Below are 20329 nucleotides of genomic sequence, written 5' to 3'. Positions count from 1 at the left end.
TCGTTCACCTCTTTCCTAACAGTCCTGATCCTTTTCCTTCTCACTTCTGACCACCCATTTTCTTCATCTCTGTGACCTTTTCCAGTGTTTCTCCATCTTTTCTGAGCCAGGCACCAAAGCCACACACACTTGTGAGCTTGCTTTATACAGGGGCAAGCAATATTTTCCTTGCAATACCTGGAGCCTTTTTTACTTTTTAATTACTCATGAACCTTCAGCTGATGTTTTCAGGGAACTGCTTACAGTTACCTTTAGCTCTTGACTGGCATTAATCTAGAGTCCCCCAGTGTACAGTGAGGGATATGCTTCACTTTACCCTTATCAACACTGACTCTCATTTCCAATGGCATCACACATTTTAGGATCCAAACAGCCTTTTACAAAATTCCTCAGCTCTGCAGCCTACCTGCCCCTGTGTAGGACTCCTGCTCTGCTCCCTGGTTGACTAAGGTTCTGTCACCTCCTCCCCCAGGCTGGATGCCCTTTACCCATGGGATTTCCCTTCTCTGCAGCACGAGAGCTGCTGGACCAGGAATGAGGGAGTTGTGATGTTCATAAAAGCCTCACTGATGTACTTCTCTGTTTCCCTCAAACAGATGTTATCCCAGAGGACTGAAGTCTGCCTGGGACTGGTGAACAGATGGCAAATGATTTTGGTCAAAATCCTGGGAAGTCTCTTTTGCACAGCATGAGTGGAATGTGCCCAGAAAGCCTCTGTATCTCTGACATGTTTGTTTCTTTGTGCCTTGCCTAATTCTTAGTTTCCCAGGACATTCACATGCCCATTACTGCTTTAAAATATATACAGACAGTGCTTTTAAAATTACTTCTCTATTCAACATCCTGACAGGCAGCTTGGGACAGGCTGAGGTGGTTGTAATGGATCACAGAGAGAAAAGAAAGCTACAGACCCACAGAAATCTGGCTGGGAAATGAAGACATGGTTCTCAAGTGAAGAAATGGTCTGAAAGGGAAGTTTGCACCAACCAGTGTAGAAGCTGTCCAAACCAGCTTTTTGTGTATATTCTTCTTCTAGCTCTGGAGAATACTTTGGATAGCTGCTGACCCTTCTTGGACTTACCTGGGTGGTATGGAAAGTATTCAGCTCCATCTACAAACTGGATTAGGGTTCTAATGCCTGCAGCCGTCTATTCTGAGTTTATCCCACCCATTTATACTCTATCTGTGGCCATAGAGGAGGTACTAAGATCTCTGCCTGGGTGCTTTCCAGGCATGTGTGCTCCTTCCAGGATGTGGGGCTGGGAAAGAAGTTGCCAGAAACCAGAGAGAAAAGAAGTGGTTTAAGTCTGAAATTATATGTGCTGTGTCCTGTGGCTCAGGTCAGTGAGCAGATGCTTGCAACACAGGTCTGGCTGGGATGGCACATTCCACATCCTGTATTTATCAAAGATCCACTGTCATGGAGCAGGGGTTGGTGCATCAAGCCTTGCCTGCCCACCTCTCTCAGGAAACCTCAGAGGTGAAGGCAATCCAGGGTGGATTTAGAGTGGATATTAGGAAAAAATTATTTCCTGTGAGGGTGGTGAGGTCTGAGCACAAGTTGCCCAGAAAAGCTGTGGCTGCCTCATCCCTGGAAGTACTCTGGGCCAGGTTGGACAGGGCTTTGAGCAACTTGCTCTTGTGGAAGGTGTCCCTGGTCTAGTGGAAAGGGAGTGGAATGAGGTGAGTTTTAAGGTCCCTTCCAACACAAATAATTATAGGATTTGATGATTCTTTGATTTTAAGGATTACATGACAACAAGGTGTGTAAATCCCACCATACCCAAACTTGTATCTGTTCTCTCTCACATTTGTTGTTTGTATCCCCTCTCCTGCTGGATCTCAGCTTGGATCACGCTCTCCTGGGGCTGTTTCTCAGCTCAGCACTTGGCTCAGTGCCTTGGCTTGCATCGTGCTGAGCTGAGTGCCCGTTGCTATAATTTTACCTGTTTGTGTCCCTTAATCTGTATTTGTTCCCTTGAAAGTGCAGGGAGATCCATTAAAGCAGAGGCACTGGGTAAATACCGCCTGCTCCTCTCTCCACCAGCACCCAGGATCAGTGATTAACTCCAGGTAAACAGAGCCGACTGCCAGCCAACCCTTGGCCACAGCAACGGGGGGGAAGGGGACCCATAGTGCTCCTCCCCAGGTGTGCGGGGGATGTAAAAGCTGGCGTTGTTAGGACACTGCTGGAGCAGGACAGTGGCATGGAGCTGAAGCTCTGGTGCTTGGTGGCCACTGGACGTGTCCTGCTAATGGTCTGCCATGGGCGGGATCAGCCACCAGCACTATAAATAAGGCTGGCAGCGAATCCGCCCTGGGGAACCAACCGCTGAACCCTGGAGCAAGGAACAGACGGTGTTGTCGGCTGCGTGGAGGAGGTGCCTAGGAGGAGGCGTGGTGCCAGTGTTCTGTACTGGGGAGCTCAGCATGTGCTCGATGCCAGTGCAGTGTCTGTAGGGCTTCAGCTCAGCCGGGACACGGATCACAGTGCTGGGTCAGATCCATAAGGGCTCCCCAGTAGGCAGCAGGAATGGCAGGAACTCAGGTGGGACTACCGGGACCTTTCCTGGAGCCTCCGGTTGGGCCTTGCCCCGTCTCCGACTCTGACTCTGACTCAGAGGACGCAGCTGTGGGTGGCACAGGACCCAATGCTGCAGCACAGAACTACTCCCAGGTCATCCACAGTGGCCACTTCATGGTGTCGTGCCCGCACAGCGACTCACTGCCCCGGCGACGGCACCACCGTGCCGAGCCCGAGCTGGCTGATCCCCGGAGTATTGACCCGACCCTCACCCGGCTCTTTGAGTGCATGAGCCTGGAGTACAGGTGAGTCCTAGAGCCCTTGTGTGTGTCTTACGCACCCCCAGCTAGCTGAAGGCAGGAGGCTAGCTGAGCCCCATTCCCCAGCCAGGAATTTTTTTCCATCTGACCTCCTCCTCCTCTTCTCCATGGGCTGTGATGTGTCATATGCTCAGAAATTGCCATCCTGGAAAGTTTCAGGGAGAAAGAGCTGATGCTGGGTTGTTGGCTGTGGAGCCAGGTGAGAAGCTTCTCTGTTCCATGTGTATCTTGACTCTCCTCCATTTTCCCATGAGATCTGGTGTCACTGTGCCCAGATGTACTTCCCCCATGGCCAGACCTAGCACACTGTAGAGCAGCAGTGACCCTGTGGACAGCTCAGTTCTTTGGCAATCCAACCCAGAGCAGGAGTCCTGCCTTCCGTCCTTGACTCTGTCCCTGTGTTCTGAGGTTATTCCATGACATGCAGTAGCACTTGGGACTGGATGGCTGCATGGGTTTTGTCCAAGGTCTCCTGAAAGCTTTCCTGCTTCTCACCAGCAAAATCAGATGGGTGCCTGCATTGTTCCTCTGCCACACAAATTGCCAAAGACCAGTGACAGCTCTTTGGTGACAACAGGACAGACTGCAATGTGTCTCCTATGGCCACAGTCCACATTCTTGGAGGCAGCTCCCCTCCTTTGCCAAGCCCCAAGGTTTTGAGTGCTCTCCAGCGTGGCATCAGCATGGTGTCAGTGTCAAACCACTTGTATAGCTCTCCCAAAATGTCCAAATGTGAAAACCTAGATGATGATGTTCTACCACGTGAAAGCAAAACCTCAGCAAAGCAGCCTTGAAGGAGGTGCCTATTACCTCATCCAGGATCTCATCCAGTGGCTGAGCTCTCAGGTTTGCCTTAGAGTCCTTGAGTGCTCGATGCAATAGGGAATGTGGTCACTGCCAGGACATCCTTGGGGATGCTGGGCACAGAGACAGCACTCCAAAGGTACCAGTTCCCACATAGCTGTGTACATCTGACCCATCACCATATCCCAAGTGGTGGATGGGATCATCCCAGTTTGCCAGCAGCCAGCACAGCATAGCTTTGCTCCAAGGGGCTGGGGAAGGCAGTGCTCTCTGGGAGCACAGGGAGCCTCAGCATGGGGTGACCCAGGTAAGTATCATGCTTCCTGGTTGGGCAGGCCACCCCTGAGTGCCACAAACAGGGGTCATAGAGACACTGGTGGCCTCGCTGTCTTTTCTTCTCCCAGCCCCATTCTTTCCATACCTGAGCCCTGCAGCTTTGAGGCTGGAAAAACAGACACTGTCACACCAGGGTGCTCAAACTGTAGACTCATGAGGTGCAAGGCAGCTTCAGTGTGCCCCTGGGCTCTGGAGCTCCCAGGCAGAGTGGAAACAGACAGGGTACAAGGGCTTTGACAGTTGGAGTACTGTGTGTGACTGGGGGCTGGCCATTTCACTGCAGTCAGGGTTCTATTGCTCCAGTTTTCCCCACTCCCTGGACTCTCAGTGGCTCATTTCCTTCCTGCGCTGAGCATGGAAGTGCAGATACTGGCTCCTATGTAATGGGACGCTCACCCAAGCCTTGTCCAGCCTGGCCTTGGACACTTCCAGGGATGGGGCAGCCACAGCTTCTCTGGGCAAGCTGTGCTGGGATCTCACCACCCTCACAGGGAAGAATTTCTTCCCAATATCCCATCTAGCCCTGTCCTCTGACACTGTGAAATCATTCTACCTTGTCCTGTCACTCCAGGCCCTTGACCAAAATCCCTCTCCAGCTCTCTTGGATCCTCTTTAAGCACTGGGGGGGGGGCTCTAAGGTCTCTAAGGTTGTCCAGGCTGGACAACCCCGGCTCACTTAGCCTTTCTTTTGCTAATACATTTTTGACGCACTTGCAGGCAGCAGCTGGAGAAAGGTATCAGGGTGGAAAAATGGAGTTAAGTGTTCTTGGTGTGTTTCTACATTTAGTGTTGTCTGATTTGATGCTGCTCTACATCACCTGCCATTTCACACCTCCCCTTCCAGCCAGGTTCCCAGAGGCAACACAGCCTCAGTTGGAGTCACCAGCCCAATATCCTCCAGCTTTCAGGAGAGCACCCACAGTTAAGCTCAGACTAAATTCCTAACCAAGGAGAAACCACTGTAAGCTGTCACCTGGGAGGCAACTGTGGAGTTCCTCATACAACTCTCATGCAGGGCAGGACTAGATCCAAAGCCAGATGAGGTTGCTCGGGGCCATCACTTTGACAGATGGAGCCCTAGGATGTGACCCCACCACCTGTGCAGCCTGCTCAGAGCTGCCCCTCTCCCATAGGGAATTGCTGTCCCTGGCTCTAGTTTGGAGTTTACCTGTTCCAATTCTTATGTCTGTTTCCCCTTGGCCTTTCTCAGTGCATGTTTGAGAACTGTCTGGCTCAGTCTCCTCCTTAGGGCAGCTGATGGCAGTAATTCTCTCTTCACCTTCTTCAGGCTGAACAAACACATCCCTCACAGTCCTCTTCTGTCACATATACTAGTCCCCAATCACCTTGATATCCTCCTCCAGGATCACTCCAGTTTGTAAACCTCCCTCTCTGTCCATGATTGGACATATGTCCAATCATGTCACAGATGTCCAACATGTGACAATGTCCAGATTTGGCCATAGCAGTGTGGAGCAGAGGGGAAAACTATCCTGTCTCTGGGTGAGCTGTGACTGCTGCATCCTTTGCTGTCTGGGCTCACACCATTTCAAAGGTAACTCACTAAACTTTCCCTAAATATTTTTCAATGGTTACAGCTGGAATTCTTCCCCTCTCCAGCATTCCTCCTCTGCATTTCACAGATATTGTAGCAGTCCTGTCTCAGCCTAAGCAATCATTCTGAGGATATGACTTATCTTCCTTCCATGGGCAGGACTGTGCATCACCCCTCATTGGTAAAGAAATGCTCTCTCCACATCAAGGTTTGCTTCCAGCAGTAATTTGTTTCCTCAGATCCCCGAAAGAGAGGCAACTCCCCTCTCTGAGGTCTTCCTCCTAAGGCTAGGATGAAGCAGTTCCTTTTTACCTATATTCCAGGACATTTAGAGCAGCTTCCTGCTTAATGATCCTTTTCCACTCCTTCTCCTGCAACATCCTGCATTCCTTGAATCCTTCCCTAGAATGTTGTTTCTCCCTGCAGCTCACCTAGCTGCATCTCATTACCCAAAAATCTGAGGGTGGAGCTGAGCTCCTTCAGGAGCTGCTGACATTTTGGCCTTAGTATGAGAAGGCTCATCCTCTACATCGCCACAGTGTGACCTGCACAGTGTCATGGCTGGGCTCACACCCCCTCCTGTGACTTACTGTTCGGAATCACTGATCTGGGGAACATCCTCCTGAAGGAAGGAAAACTGGGGGCAGACTGGGAGATGTGAACTGCAGTCATTCATGGTCTTACCTGTCAACATCTGTCTTGTGCTCCAGAGAGGAGATCTGACAAGCAGGGATATCAGACTGGGAAGTGACTTGGAGTATACTCTCAGCCTCTCTTGTGATTTAAAACAAGGTATTTTGTGTGCCAATTCCCTACTAATTCATCTTCTTGTCAGCCTGTGTCTCCCCTGGGAGAAGTGGAACTGCTGCTATTGATTCTCTAACTCACAGTGCCCTAAATGCTTACACAGGGGTAGTGAACACCAGGCAGAGATTCCAGGGATGCACTCACTGGAGTTCATCATTCAACCCTATTTTTTTCTTGCAGAAGACCTCCATTCTAGGGGGTCTGATGAGTGGTCTTGTGCTTGGGCTAAACCTACCCACGCTGCACTGTTGTTCTGCTGTAATTCATGGCAAGGAGTTGCACTTCTTTCTTCTATCATTCCCCTAGGTTTTGATCCTGTTCAAGGATTGTGCAGAGGGGCCGGGCTGGTGTGCTGGTGCAGCCCTGCATCTCTCCAGATCACTCCTCTCTTCATACAGCAGCTCCTCTTGCTGTTGATGAAGAGGAAAGTACCCATGTTGCCATGAAATCAGAGACTGCAACACCTGAAACTGTTGGATGGGTAAATGAGTCATAGACCAAACAAGGTACTGCTGGACCCATGCCAGTATTGGACCCAGGCTGAGCCTTGTTGCCACAGGTGGTACCTGCCACTGGTGGGTGCCAGCCCACCTCACCCTATCCCACAAACACGCTGTAGCCAGTGGCTGGATCTATGTCCCCCTCCTTCTGACAGTGTAGGGCAGCAGGACCCCCAACCTGTTTGGGGCACCTTGTAACCTTCCTACGGTTCAATGGGAAGTTTGCATCCATCTCCCCAGGGGAGATAATTGCAGGGAAGGGTGGGGCCCTATTCAAGGCATAGCAGGGGGCAAAGATCAGCCTGTTAAGCCCCAAAACTGAAAGGATCATTAAGGGGGGGGGGAAAAGGCATTTGGTGGTAAAGCTCAAAGGCATCTGCTGCCTCCAGGCCCCACAGCAACTCCTAGCCATGGCCCACTGGCCTCACACGAGGCCAAGGTGTGTCCCACAGGCTTCGGCTGCTCTTTTCAGCTGGCTGTGAGTGAGGAACATGGCCTTGACCAGCATGATCTGGCCATGTGCCCAGGAATCCTGTCTCTTCCATTGGCTCCTCCACTTGGCACCATCTTGCTGTTTGCCATGTGCGCCTGGGGAAAGTTCAAAATCCTGATGATAGCAGAGTGGTCAGTGTCAGCCTTAACTCTCTGCAAGCTGGAGTCACAGGTCCTTCCCCAGCCCCGGGGGCCACGTGTCAGACTGGGTCTCCCTTGGGAGACCATCCCCATCCACTCCTGCACCTGCTCCTAGACACATCCCTGCATCAGGCTCTGGAATTGTAGGGGTCCCCAGTCTTCCCCCTCTGTCAGAGGCAGATTATAAGGCAGGTCAAAACAGAACCCACCAAAATCATTATTTGAGAGCACTTAGAGGTTAATGAACAAGTCAGAGCCTTCATGCACCACTCTCATTCCCAGCACCTCCCTGGGGGCACGGCCAGGTGGCACCTGGAGAGGCTGGGAACAGGGGATACAGCACCCTGACACCAGCTCAGCTTCCACCTTTCCTGCTCCACGCATGTACCAAGGAGAAGTAGGAGTCAAAGCAGCACCAAGATATTTAGGGTACAAATTGTCTGCTGGACAGGGACATGGCTTCCCAGGCAGGAATGCCATGCAGCCTGCAGCCAGCTCTCAAAGGGACCTCTGGAGCACCTGGCATTGCCCTGAAGCCACGCCATGTTGCTGGGAGAGTTGGAGATGTGAAATGGACCCCAAAGTAAGGCAGAGGGACCCTGGCTTCCCTCTCAGAGCTCCTGGGGCAGCAGGACCTTCAGGACCCCCTCGGCGGCTGCACGTGAGGGGTTGTTTTCCTCAGCTGGATGGAAACAAGACGAGGAGTGAAATGAGGCTTCCTGCACTGCGGGTCCCATCAGGGACATCACCACCAGTACGATGAGCTGCAGAACAAACACAGCTGCCTCTGGGAACCAGGAAATGGGAAGCAGGGAGCCCAGCTCAGGCTGGGGGGCTAGGTTTGTGGGGATCGGTGTGGAGAAGAGGTCAGGGCTGGGGTCATTCTGTGTCTGTCTTGGAGCACAGGCAAGTGTCCCTTAACATCCTGAACATCCTCCAGTGTTGTCCTGCCTTCCCAGACCCTCCACAAGGGCTGCCCTTGACTGCTCCAGCTGAAGGCAGCATTTCCAAGCCTTGCCTGGTGTTAAAGGAAGGGTCAGAATTAGCTGCCCAAACACTATGATGAGGCAAGAGCCACTACAGTACATGTCACCATGCATCTCACCTGGGCAGGAGACTTACCTTCCTGTCCTCCAGAGCCAGGACACAGTTGGCTTGGTCAGGGGCAGCAGGATCCCGCCTCAAAGCTGGGGCTCAAACATCAAGGAATCAATGCCTCAATGGGCTGTGCTTTAATCCAGGGGTTTGAGAAGCCTTCTGTGGGTCTGTGAAGCTCAGGGTTTAGGTCTGTGCTGCTCCCAGGGTGTGCAGGAGCTTGGAATGCTCCACTGGGTGCTCCCACAGGTGCCTGGCAAGCACCTGCAGCAGAGTCATGTGGCTGTACCTGCTCCCGACCTACCACCAGGCTGGTGGCCCCTGGACACCTTTCAAGGTGGTGCCCCTCAGCCTCCCCTTTGCTTGGTGTTTCAGTGGGAAGCTAGTATCGCCAAAGTGGAAGAATTTCAAGGGGCTGCGGCTGCTTTGCTGGGATAAAATTCGACTCAACAATGTGATCTGGAGAGCATGGTACATCCAATGTGAGTATGGGCACCGGACCCCACTCTGTCTGCCAGATGCCAGGCTGTGCCAGTGGGATGGAGCTGGCACTGGAATGACCGTGTACAGGTGCAGAGATAGGGATGGGGCATGGAACACAGCCAGCTGTATTCTTCCCTGTGCAGATGTGGAGCGGAGGAAAAACCCTGTGTGCGGCTTCGTCACCCCTCTGGAAGGCATGGAGGCTTATGAGCACCGAAAACCAGAGGTAGGGCAGGGTCCCTTGCAGCTCTCTGGGGCAGCACGACGGTCTGTGTGACACAGTGGGGATCTGGGGACATGTTGCATTTCATAGATTTGCTGGAAGAGGTGTTTCTGATAAGGCACAAGGAAGGCAGGTCTGGCTGTGGGGTGCTGGGGCCAGAGAGCTCAGCCACGACCCCCTGTCCTGCCCCCTAGGCTGTCGTGCTGGAGGGCAACTACTGGAAACGCCGCATTGAGGTGGTGATGAGAGAGTACCACAAATGGAGGATCTACTATAAGAAGCGGGTGAGTGGCTCTGCCCGTGCTGCTCCCCATCCTGTGGCAGTGCCAGCAGTGGAATGGAAGAGTGTGACCAACCTGGAGCCATGGCTGACAGGGCAGGACATGACAGGCTTTTGCCAGCATGGCAGGGGGATGTTGGCTGGCCCCCTGAGCTCTCCCTGCCTGGGGGGTGACCTAGGCTGTCTTCTCCTTCCAGCTCCGAAAAGCCACACGGGAGGGAGGGATCTCCAGTCCAAAGCGGGTGAGTCTGCTGAGGAAGGGTGGGAAGAGGGAGAAAGGGGAACACAGTTTGGACCCCTGCACTGGGCAAAAGGGCAAAGAAAAGCCCCAGGGCATGATAAGCCCATTGGAATGGGATGCTAAGCACCTGGGATGCTGGATTCACCCTCTGGAAGTAGCAATGTGCCAGGTGTTAAGGTTTGGAGGGAGCAAACACTGCAGGGAGCATGGGAGCTGCCAGGGGAGCAGCCAGGGAGCCAGACATGGACCCTACCCATGAAAGGCATCCACTCGGCTCCTTTGCTCTACCTGATGTAGGATGAGGACGTCTGGAGGCCAACGGAGAAATGGTGCAACCAGCTCTTCTGCAACGTAGTGCCCATGCTGCTTGGGGATGAGGAGGAGGACCGTGGGAACAGGCAGCATTTCGATTTGGACACCTTCCTCTCAGACATATCTGACACCCTCTTCACCATGACACAGATGCCCAGCACCCACCAGGTGCTCCCCGAAGATGGTAGGTGCTGCAGACCATGCTTCAGCAGGGTGTGGAGGAGGAATCCAGGTGCTGTTTCTTGGCTTAGCCCCTGAGAGCTGCCAGCCATGTCCTTTTGGGCAGGCAGGGTGCCCTGGCATCTGCCCTGATGGGACAGGGGGAAGGGATGTTCCTGTTCTGCCCAAACAGGATCCACCAGGGGAGGGGATGCTTAAGGAGTGTTTGGGCAGGGTGGGATCATCTCCTTCTCCTGTGGTTCCTTATGCACCAGGATGTGCTGTCTCTGGGCTGAGCTCCCCAGGGACCACCAGCACCATGAAGGACTTTGCCCCAGCCCCCAGGGCAGGTCCTGCTTCCATGGCCACTCTTTGCTGTCCCTACCTGGCCATGTCCCTCGGGCATCTGCAGCTCCAGCCAGGTTCTGTGCCAAGGATCAGCCTTTCACTGGGGTTCCTGGGAATTGGATGAGGCCCTAGAGGTGCTGATGGACAGTGGTGAGATAGGATGGGATGGCCCCGGCTCTCCTCAGGGTAGGAACTTATCTCCCTGCCCAGGGCAGGGTGCAGTGACACAGGGTGGTTCTGGGGTGACATAGAGGTGTGGCAGCCAGGTAGGTGTCAAGGCAGTGGTGGGAGCAGCCCTCAAGGTGGGTCTCGGGGATGCAGTGGCTGGACTTTGATGTTCCAGCTCTGTCCTCTTCCAGCGTATGTTGGGAATGCTGACATGATACAGCCGGATTTGGCACCCCTGCAGCCCAGCCTGGATGACATGGACATATCAGGTAAGAGGCAGCCTGGATGCAGTACCACATCCCACCCAGCCCTGCATGCTGTGACTGCCTAAATTGGGGGGGGGGGGGGGGGTGTCACAGGTTTGGCCTGGCAGTAGTGGGAATTGCTGAGACAGGCAGAAAGCACTGGACATCTAATGGCATGGGAAAAGCAGCATGGATGGGCAGAGGCTGAAGGCAGAGCCTTGTTGTGCCTTACCTACCCCTGGAAAGAGCCACAGAAGGTCAGGAAGGGCTTGGCCAGGAGCTGTGGGAGGGAATTTCTACAAAAAGAAGTTATTTCTAGGAGTGCTAAAGCCCCTCATTTTGGCTGCAGATAGAGGAAAGACAATTGTCCCCCAGAGGAAGAGGAAACCTCTAGAGAGTAAGTTCTGCTGAGTGTCCTCCTCACCCCACTGTCCAGCCAGCCTGGGTGGTTGGCTTGGAGCTGGGACCCTGCACAGGGCTGTGCTACATCCGCTGGGGACAAGTCACTGTCCCTGCCAGGCTGCCCAAAGACAAATCTGGCGCTGGTTTCCAGCTGTGGGAACACCAGCAAGTGGGCAGTGGCAAACTGCCCCATGCTGCCATGCAGGCTCTGAGCTGTGAAATGTCCATGCAGTCATCTGGGACATGTCTTGGTCACAGCAGTGTCCCCAAATGCCAGAGCAAGGCACTGTTGGGGACCAGCTTTGCCCTCTAACATGCCAGAGCTGGTAGCCTGTGCACAATGTGGGAGCCTGCTGGCTACCCAGTTATAGCTAGTGGCCTTGGGCAGCACCAGCATCTCCAGACCACTGTGTGAGCAGCCTGGAGCTCCATGGCCCATCTCCACTTCCTCCAGGAGGAGATAAAAAGGGTACTTGCGCCATATGGCTGTGGGGTGTTGCAAGACCAGATGCTGGCAGGGAGCAGGATGGGCAATCTATGTGCCAGGGCACGTGGTGGCATGTGTGCCCTTGGAATGGATGTTCTTGGGATAGATGAGGTGGGAAGACTCCTGCCAGCACCCTCTCAACTCATTCCAACCACAGATCCCATCAGAGTGAGGTATGCTGGGAAGAGGGTCTGTTGCCATGGTTGGTGCTTCACCTTCTGTCCCCTGGTGCTCCAAGTGGGCATCAGTTGCTAGAAGGTGACAGCTGACAGCTCCAAGTGGGTCAAATTGACACTTGGTAAGTGTTCCTTATCCTGAGAGGTCCCGTATGGTGTCACAGCAGCAGCTCCAGAACCTCTCTGAGGGCCCAGCATGGCCTCAAGCTCAGCAGGAGATGGCAGGATCACAGTGATTCCTTTCTGAACCAATATATCAGTTAGGTTGGCTTTTTTTCCTGGGAAAAGGCCTGCATTTTACTTCAGGGTGCTTCTTGGCAATGGGATGGGTCTTACTGCAGACCACAACATTAGAAGGAAACATCCCTTCCTGCTCTGACCATGTCCAGTGCCTCAGCCCAGGGACACTGTTGGAGCTGGGGAGGGTCCCAAGTCTAGCTGTGGCTCCTGGTCTGCCAGGCTAGTGTGTCCTGGGACAGAGCAGCATCCCATAGGGTGCTTGGAGACCTGGTGGTGGGAGTTTTGTCCTGGATGGAGCAGCTCCCTGGGCGATAACATGTTACATCTGAGCACTGTGTGTGCCTTGTACCCCTGGGACTGTGGGGAGAGCTGGGGGAGGAGATTGGGGTGCTGGGTGCCAGCCAACCAACCCAATTATGTCCCAAAAGTTCACTTTTTCAGCAGGGCAGGCAACTTGGGAGCAAGGATCACCCTGCAGCCTCGTGCAGAGCTACACAGGGCAGGCATGTGGGGTAGGCACCATGGGATCACAGGGCTGTCATTGTGTGGGGTGGTGTGGCAGAGCTCAGTGCCTGTCAGTCAGTGCCTGCAAACCAATCCCCAAATGAGGAAGCATCTCGTGTTTGCAGCGGGTGCTGGAGCGCGGTGTGAGGCAGATGGACAAGTCCTGATGGCAGAGGCGAGGGAGCAGTCCGGCCCTGTGCCCTGCTGGCACCGTGCTCCAGGTAGGATCGGTGCTGGGCACTGGGGCTGGGCTGTCCGTCCCATGGGGTGGCAATGCTCTGCTGCACTGCAGGGCTCTCCCCAAAGCCTGGGACAAGTGCTGAAGGGTCTTTGGGTTGGGAAGGCCCAATCACATTGGAGAGCATCCCCAAGTTTGAGCAGGATACCAAGGTCAGGATACCAGGTCAGCCTTGCTGACCACGCAGGCTCTTCTCCCTTGTGCAGGCTGTGCCCTGGCCATGCCGCACTGCTTAGAGTGTAACAGGGCAATACAACAGTGAGGAAGAGCATGGGCAAGAGCTATGGGGTGAGGAAGGGGCAGGGGAAAGGGAGGACAAGGCTGCCAGGGACTGCCAGCCACCTTCCATCCCTGTAGCACAGTGAGAGGGTCTGGCACGGTGAGAGGCACAGTCGGATCTGGCAGATTGGGTACCGCAAATTCCTAAAAATACCTGCAGAGCTTCAGTGCTGGTGGCAGGGACATCCTGGTGTGAGCATGGCTGAGGTGGGGGCAATGTGGGGGCTGGACTGCATCCCAGGAAGGCCAAGCTCCTGCCTGGCAGCATGGCGGCACACACAAAGTACTGTGGAGGGGCAGGGATGGCCCTGATGTGCTGTCAGGGATTCACCATGACTGTGGCAGGGGTAAGAGGCAGTCTGAGAGCTGACTGGGACATCTCAGCAGTGGCTCTGTCCTGTCTCACATCAGCGTTCCCCTCAGATGGCAGTGTATGGCGTGCTGGAATCATCACCATGCCCAGCCCCCTGGCATCCCACTGTGCTGGCATGTTTGCCTCTCTGGTGTAGATTCAGCAGGGTCTTAGGCCTTTGTGGGTCCCAGCCAGGGCACCCCAGGTGCTGGAGCCTGGACCACAGATGGTGCCCTGAGCATGGCTGTACACACCAGGCGGGCAGAACTAGCAGCAGGGCCTGGAGCTGGCACTGCCAGTGCCAGCCAAGGGCTGGAGAGCACAGCTGGGTGCTTCCCAGAGGAGATGCAAGTGCCTGTCTCCAGTGGCTGCTCAGGCACTGCACCTGTGCCAGGGGCTGCTAGGCAGCAAACCTAGGGAACCCTCCTACTCCATCCTACAGGGAAGCATCCAGCAGTGCCACCCGTGTCCCACAGTCATCCTCTCCATGAAAAACCCTCCCTGTGGTGATGCCAGAACCAGCATTGACACAGGCACTGAGCCAAGGCATTAATGGGGCTGATGTGCCCAGAGAGACAGCTGCCAAAAGTGTGGGGCCAGCCCTTTGTGCTGTGGTGTCTGGGCCTGCGGAAGGACCAGGGTTGTGGGAAGGAGAGAGGAAGGGAGCGGGAGTCGCGGCAGGGTCACGCGGCTCAGCTTCGGGAAGGCCATGGGATGTGGTTAGCCACAGACTGCATGCACAGCAGCACTGGAGTGGGCAGCACAGAACTTGTTAGCCCTGAGTGGAGCTGCCCTGGCCCCAAAAAGTGCAGAATGCCAGTAGCTGGGTATGGTTCCACCCCTCATGCCCCAGGGTGTCCCCCTCCCCTCCGGGCAGGTCCACTTATGCCGGTCACTGTGTGTCTACTTGACTCTGCAGAAATCTTCACCAGCCACCGGCCACCCTCATCTCAGACACAACTGGGCTACCAGGATCCATCCTGCTTCTCGCCCATGGTTGAGCCCCTGTTCAGCAGTGGGGGGTCCCTGATGGGTGCTCGGGGTCTGCCTGTGAGCCCCGAGGCCCCACTCCTACCCGGCACCCTCCTCCAGGTGAGTGGGATCCCAGCCTGCAGCCTTTGGCTTACTGGTGGTGTACCAGTCACCCACCCTGACCCTGTCATGTCTTCTGCAGCCCAGTGGTGCCTCCCAGCTCAGCCTCCACAGCGCCTTCCTGGGCTCTGAGCTGCCCCTGGCCCCCCTGCCCCCCGAACCCCCCGACGTGGCACCCAGCAGCCTCAGCCCCCAGATCCGACACAAGCCCACACTGCAATACGACTTCCCTGGCAAGTGCCTTGGCCTGGAGCCACCAGCACCCCACTATGTCCCCCCCATCCCATCCCCCCGGGCACCACTGCTGAGCCTGGAACCCCCCTTCTCCCCCGCCTCAGCTCCCCGCTCTAAGCTCCCCTACAGCAGTTCACCTGACCCCTCGCTTGCTACCCACCCTGCCTCCCCTCTCTCAAGCCCTTGCTTTGCCCCCTACGTCCCAGGGCTGGGCTATGCCACAGGCATGGGGCCCCAGGGGTACTCCAGCCCTGCTGTCTCCCAGCTCCTGCCCCCCGCCCTGCTGGGCAACCCCAGGTTTACCCCCCCCAAGGGGCCACCCCAGGGTGAGGGTGGGCAGCCCAAGGTGAAGCCCAGTGGCACCAAGGCAAGAAGGCTGCCAGGACACCCCCTGTCCCACCTGCCTGAGCCCAACCCCTGCCCAAGCCAGCTCCTGACCACAGGTAACAGGGTTGGGGGGCTGTGGGGGGACACAGGAGTGAGGTGGGGGGCATGCTGTTGTGGGGATCAGAGTGGGGACCCCATTTCTCCCTGGGGTTGCAACACAGGGAATACTGGGCAGGGCACATGGCAGTCCGCATAGTGGGGTAGTTCCAAACCCAGGTGCCTGAGGGATCAGCCCTGGCTTCAGTGGCCTCAGAGGGAGATGTGGCCCGGCCCCAGGACTGGGCAACAGGCACTGCTGGGAAGTTCTTGTGACCCTAGTTTGGTCTCTATGGCCCTGTTGGCACAACAGGCTGGGGGGTCATTGGTGTCCGGCCTAATATGCTACCTGTGGGTGTAATAAGACAGGTGCCTTGTGCACAGTTATGGCCCTCTGCTTGCTTGAGGAGGGGCTAGGGCTCCCTGCCTGCCTGAAGCTCCTGCGAACTCCCCTGTGAGGAGAACAGACTCCTCCTCCAGAGGTGCATCCCTGTTCTCTGGGGCAATCCAGCAGGGAAGGGGCTGCAGCAGTTCTGGTGCAGGGAGGGACTAGCTGTCTCCTGGGGCAGGGAAGGTCACCCCAGCCCCAAGAGCCCCACACAGCAGTGCCCATCTGCTCCCTACCCCTCAGCCAAGCAGGATCTGGCGCTGGATACCCCTTGCCCGATGGGTGCAGGACTCATGCCCACGACCCCTGTCTCCCCGGTAAGCACTCAAAAAACCCCTGGGTTGGGAATTGCCTTCTGCGGGCTGCTGGGGAAGAGGTGGAGATGGGCTCTGGAGGTCACACTTTGGTGTGGGCTGGACAGAAATGGAGGGAAGGAGGGGGCACGTGGCTGGGTGGCTGGGGATGACAGGAGTTGCCTGAGTTTCTTCTCCTGTAAAACAACCAAGGCAGAGGTAAGAGACATCCCGTTTGCAGGGCCCCTTTTCTGGGGCACTGTGGCTGCCCCTGCAGATGGTGGCAGGGGCTGCACATCCTCGTGCAACCTGGTGTGCATGGGGTGCTCATCCCCCAAATCCCCTTCCTCTGTCTTCTCCCAACAGCAGAGCACTGTCCCCAAAGTCCCTGCCACCTTCCTCTCCAGAATGGCCCAGATGAGCCCAGGACTGGCTCCTGGCTCCAGCCCTTCCCAAGTGTTGCTGCACACAGTGGGCACACAGCTGGGCCCCCTGCAAGTCCCCAAGGCAGAACAGCTGTCCCCTACCTCAGCTTGTGGTGAGTCTGGAACACCCCAAGGAGCTCCACAGGGCACTGGGGCTCCTGCAGAGAGCTTGGACAAAGCGCTGTGGGAATTTTCATTTTGGCTACAATCCTGGCTATTTCCATTTATCCTGCTGAGCATGGAGGATTCCTTCTGTGCCCCTTCACCTGCTTCTTTCTCCAGCAGCAAAAGCAGAAATAGGGAAAGACAAAAATGGAGCAAAATGTCGGACTGTGGTTTTGAAACCCCGGAGCTTGGTTTTGGAGCAAGAAGCATCCGCTTTCACCCACAGTAACCAGCACGGCTGCTGGAAACCAGGCTCTGGTGTTGTTCCCAGTCCAGTTTGGTGCTGCACACCACAACCTTGCTCCCCTCGCAACTCTTTCCATGCAATTTCAACCCCAAGAAATGCTGGGAATTTAAAATCTCAAATCCCAAATGTTCTCATTTCTGAACAGCTGTAAAATGAGAGGGACTTGGGATAATGTGTGCTTGGAGGCTGAAGTGGAGCATCCCCATCAGCTGAGTGGGGTGGCTTGTGGGGTGGGGACAGCACTGTGGGATGCCCCTCTCTGCCCGTCCCAGGTGCTGAGACATCACCTTGTCATGAGTACTGTTGCTATCACATTCTTCATAGCAGCACCTTCCCTTTTTCAGGCAGTGACTGGCCCAAGCCCAGACAGATTTCCCCAGGACCCACTGCAAGGCAGAGCACTGGCATCTCCCTGCACCAGCCTGTGTCCCGTCCGGGAAGGCCCGAGTCCAGCAAGGTATGGCAAGAGCTGCCAGCTTCATATGCACCCCCCTTTCATCCTCCCCACAAGACACCATCTACCTTCACTTCAAGCTTTGGGCCAGCCTGTCCCCAGTGGGGCTGGTGGTCCATGCTGTCCCTGCTGCTGGGAGGTGCCTGACGGCGCTGACCTGCAGCTGGAGAGCCGCCGCATCACACACATCTCCGCTGAGCAGAAGAGACGCTTCAACATCAAGCTTGGCTTCACCACACTGCACAGCTTGGTGAGCACACTGAGTGCTCAGCCCAGCATCAAGGTGAGTACCCAGGGCCAGCCCTGGGCATGGAGGAACACGGCACGTCACCCAGAGACACTGCATCCCTGCTGTGACCCACAGCACAGAGGTCCTCTCCTGCGCCCCAGCCTGTGGTGCAGGAGGCTAGAGCACACAGCAGGCACACAGTGAGGCTGTGTGAGGGTAGTCTGGGACCCCTTCCCCTCTCACCCCACGGCCCCCCAGGTCAGCAAGGCCACCACCCTGCAGAAGACAGCCGAGTACATCTGCAAGCTGCAGCAGGAGCGGGCAGCTCTGCAGGATGAGGCACAGCGTCTGCGGGAGCAGATCGAGGATCTCAATGGCTCCATCAAGTAAGGGAGCCATGGCTGGGGAAGATGGGGGAGCACTGCCTGCTTTGGGGTAGCCAGGCAGAGCAAGCAGCAGTGCCAGGATAGCAGCAGGACATGGCTGGTCTCCCTGGAGCACCTCCCAGCTGACTGTCCCTCCTCAAACCCTCTCTGTGGGAGGGCTGAGGCTCAAGAGGCAGGACAGAGTAGGGCCAGGTCCCACACTTGCCCTGGGAGGGGGACATTGGCTGGCAACTCCTGCTGAGCTTCCCAGCCTCCCAAACATGGCCCCACAACACTGGTTGTGCCCCGCAGCCTGTGCCAGGAGCAGCTGCCAGCCACAGGGGTGCCCATCACGCGACAGCGCTTTGACCACTTGCGCAGAATGTTTGATGAATATGTTCGCTCCTCCACACTGCAGAACTGGAAGTTCTGGATCGTATCCTTTGGGGTCAGTGCCTGCTGCTCCGTCTCACCCTCCACTAGACACCAGGTGCTCTGGTTCATCTGCTGCTACTGGGTCTTTGAGGTCTCTCAAGCTCGGGAGGCTTTGGGGACCACAGGGAGATGTTTCCCAGCCAAAGTCACATGGTGGGAACATGCTGGTATTCTGTGGTTAGGAGGGATATTCTGCTCCAAGAGATCAGAAACAGTTGGATAAATGGTCATCAAGAAGAAGGGAAGTGGAGCTAAGCTTATGGAGGGAATTGCTCCTGATGACATGGGAACTGGCTCTGAGAGGCAGCAGCCATGGATTAAGAAAGGTCCAGACACAAAGCTGTGGACATGATGGCTTGGTCTTGGTGGTTGCATGCCATACCCTGGGAACACAGGGATGGAGAGGATCGAGGGCCAAGGAACCTGTGGGCAAAGGGCTGCATCTGCTCCTCTGTGAGCATGGATTAGACACACTGGGACTCACTGGCAGAGCCTGTGAGGTCTGTGAAATCCCAAGTGGCAGAGTGATGAAAGGCACTGCTGCCCATAGTCCCATCCAGCACAGGGCATCTGGACAAGGCAGAGGTTACTTCTGATGCATTCTTCTGAGCTCCTTCCTCAGGACATGGGGTATTATAAAGCCAACATGGGCTCTAGGACATGCTTGTGGTGGAGGTATCTCTGTGGATTACTACTTGCACAAAATCACCACGCTGGTCCCTGCAGGCTGGAAGCATTAGGGGAGCTTATGGGACAGAGTGGTGTCCTGCCTTGCCCCTGAGCACTTTTCTAGTTGGTTCCCTGACCTGCTCTGGAGGACGTCTTGTGTCTCAGCAACCTTTTCTGGTAGCCCCAGTCATGACAGGGGTTTTGCATGTCTCGCACTGCCTACCCAGGTGACACTTATGCCATGACCCCAGCAGTTTGGGCTAGTGCCAGGTGTGATGCTATGCTGGGAAGGCACTCAGCAGGTCTGTTCCATGGCCTGTCCTGCTGTCCCAGCAGTTCTGCTCCATGTCCAGACAAGAAAGTCTGCCCTGCTGCGATAGGAGGGTGATGCCCACCCACACCTGGGAAGAGTGAGACCATTGTCATAGCAAAGCTGGTCCTTAACTCTTCTGATCCCAACAGTTCAGTATCATCATCCGGCCCCTCTTCGAGTCTTTCAATGGCATGGTGTCCACAGCCAGCATGGAGAGCCTCACCCAAACATCCCTCGCTTGGCTGGACCAGCACTGCTCCCTCCCAGCCCTTCGGCCAAGTAGGTGGCCCTGTGCCTGGCTGTGGCACCCTGACCAAGTTGGGTTGGCATGGACGGAGGGAAAGGCAGAGGGGAAAAGAACAGGAGTGTCCTGGGGGATGGCAGGGCTGATCTGTGGGACGTCCTGGGGCTCCTGCTCAGTGATTTCCCGTGCTCCTGTCACACCCACGCCCCAGCTGAGCCGGAAGTGCCCCAACCCCTTGTCCTGGCAGGGCAGGCTCAGCCCTCCCCAAAGCCCCTGAGGGTGGGTTTCCCTTCACCGCTTCTGCTGGGACTGTGGAAGGGACCAATCCCACCACTCCGGGGGCTGGAGCGGGGCCGGGCAGCGCCGTCTTCCCCAGGATGAGTCACGCATTCCAGCCCCCGTCCCCTATCCCCGCAGCCGTCTTGAGCTCCCTGCGGCAGCTGAGCATCTCCACCGCCATTCTCAGCGACCCGGCCCGTGTCCCCGAGCAGGCGGCGCGGGCAGTGGCGGCGCTGGGACGTCCCGGCGCCTCCTCCTCCATCTGACTACTCCAGGGCGTCCCACGGGCACCGGCGTGGGGAACCGGGACTGCACGAGGGCTGTCCCGCCCTGTCCGTCTACAATAAAGGACTTGCTGTGCCA

The 20329-nt window shown here is 55.9% G+C and overlaps 1 protein-coding gene across 14 annotated transcripts; it reads left to right on the top strand.

Annotated features, from left to right (window-relative positions):
- The first annotated feature begins 2274 nt into the window (after positions 1-2274).
- On the top strand, positions 2275-20327 carry MLXIPL (MLX interacting protein like). 14 transcript variants are annotated; one of them, XM_053961084.1, is made up of 19 exons: positions 2275-2829; positions 8950-9056; positions 9201-9283; positions 9475-9564; positions 9758-9802; positions 10099-10297; positions 10980-11057; positions 11383-11430; positions 12968-13063; positions 14631-14803; positions 14886-15036; positions 16092-16165; positions 16508-16679; positions 17323-17435; positions 17572-17715; positions 17920-18047; positions 18339-18474; positions 19593-19722; positions 20105-20327. In XM_053961084.1, exons 1-19 carry the CDS (start codon positions 2534-2536, stop codon positions 20230-20232), a joined length of 2391 nt encoding a protein of 796 aa, XP_053817059.1. In that variant the 5' UTR covers positions 2275-2533; the 3' UTR covers positions 20233-20327. The 14 variants fall into 14 exon arrangements, with proteins under 14 accessions (XP_053817059.1, XP_053817047.1, XP_053817054.1 ...); XM_053961072.1 differs by having other exon boundaries at positions 14886-15480; positions 16511-16679; XM_053961079.1 differs by having other exon boundaries at positions 14886-15480; positions 17635-17715.
- Positions 20328-20329: the final 2 nt, after the last annotated feature.

This window comes from Vidua chalybeata, chromosome 20 (assembly GCF_026979565.1).
Source record: "Vidua chalybeata isolate OUT-0048 chromosome 20, bVidCha1 merged haplotype, whole genome shotgun sequence".
Taxonomy (NCBI): Eukaryota; Metazoa; Chordata; class Aves; order Passeriformes; family Viduidae; genus Vidua; species Vidua chalybeata.
The sequence above is the reverse complement of the archived record's forward strand: the minus strand, read 5'-3'. Positions and strand labels throughout refer to the sequence as shown.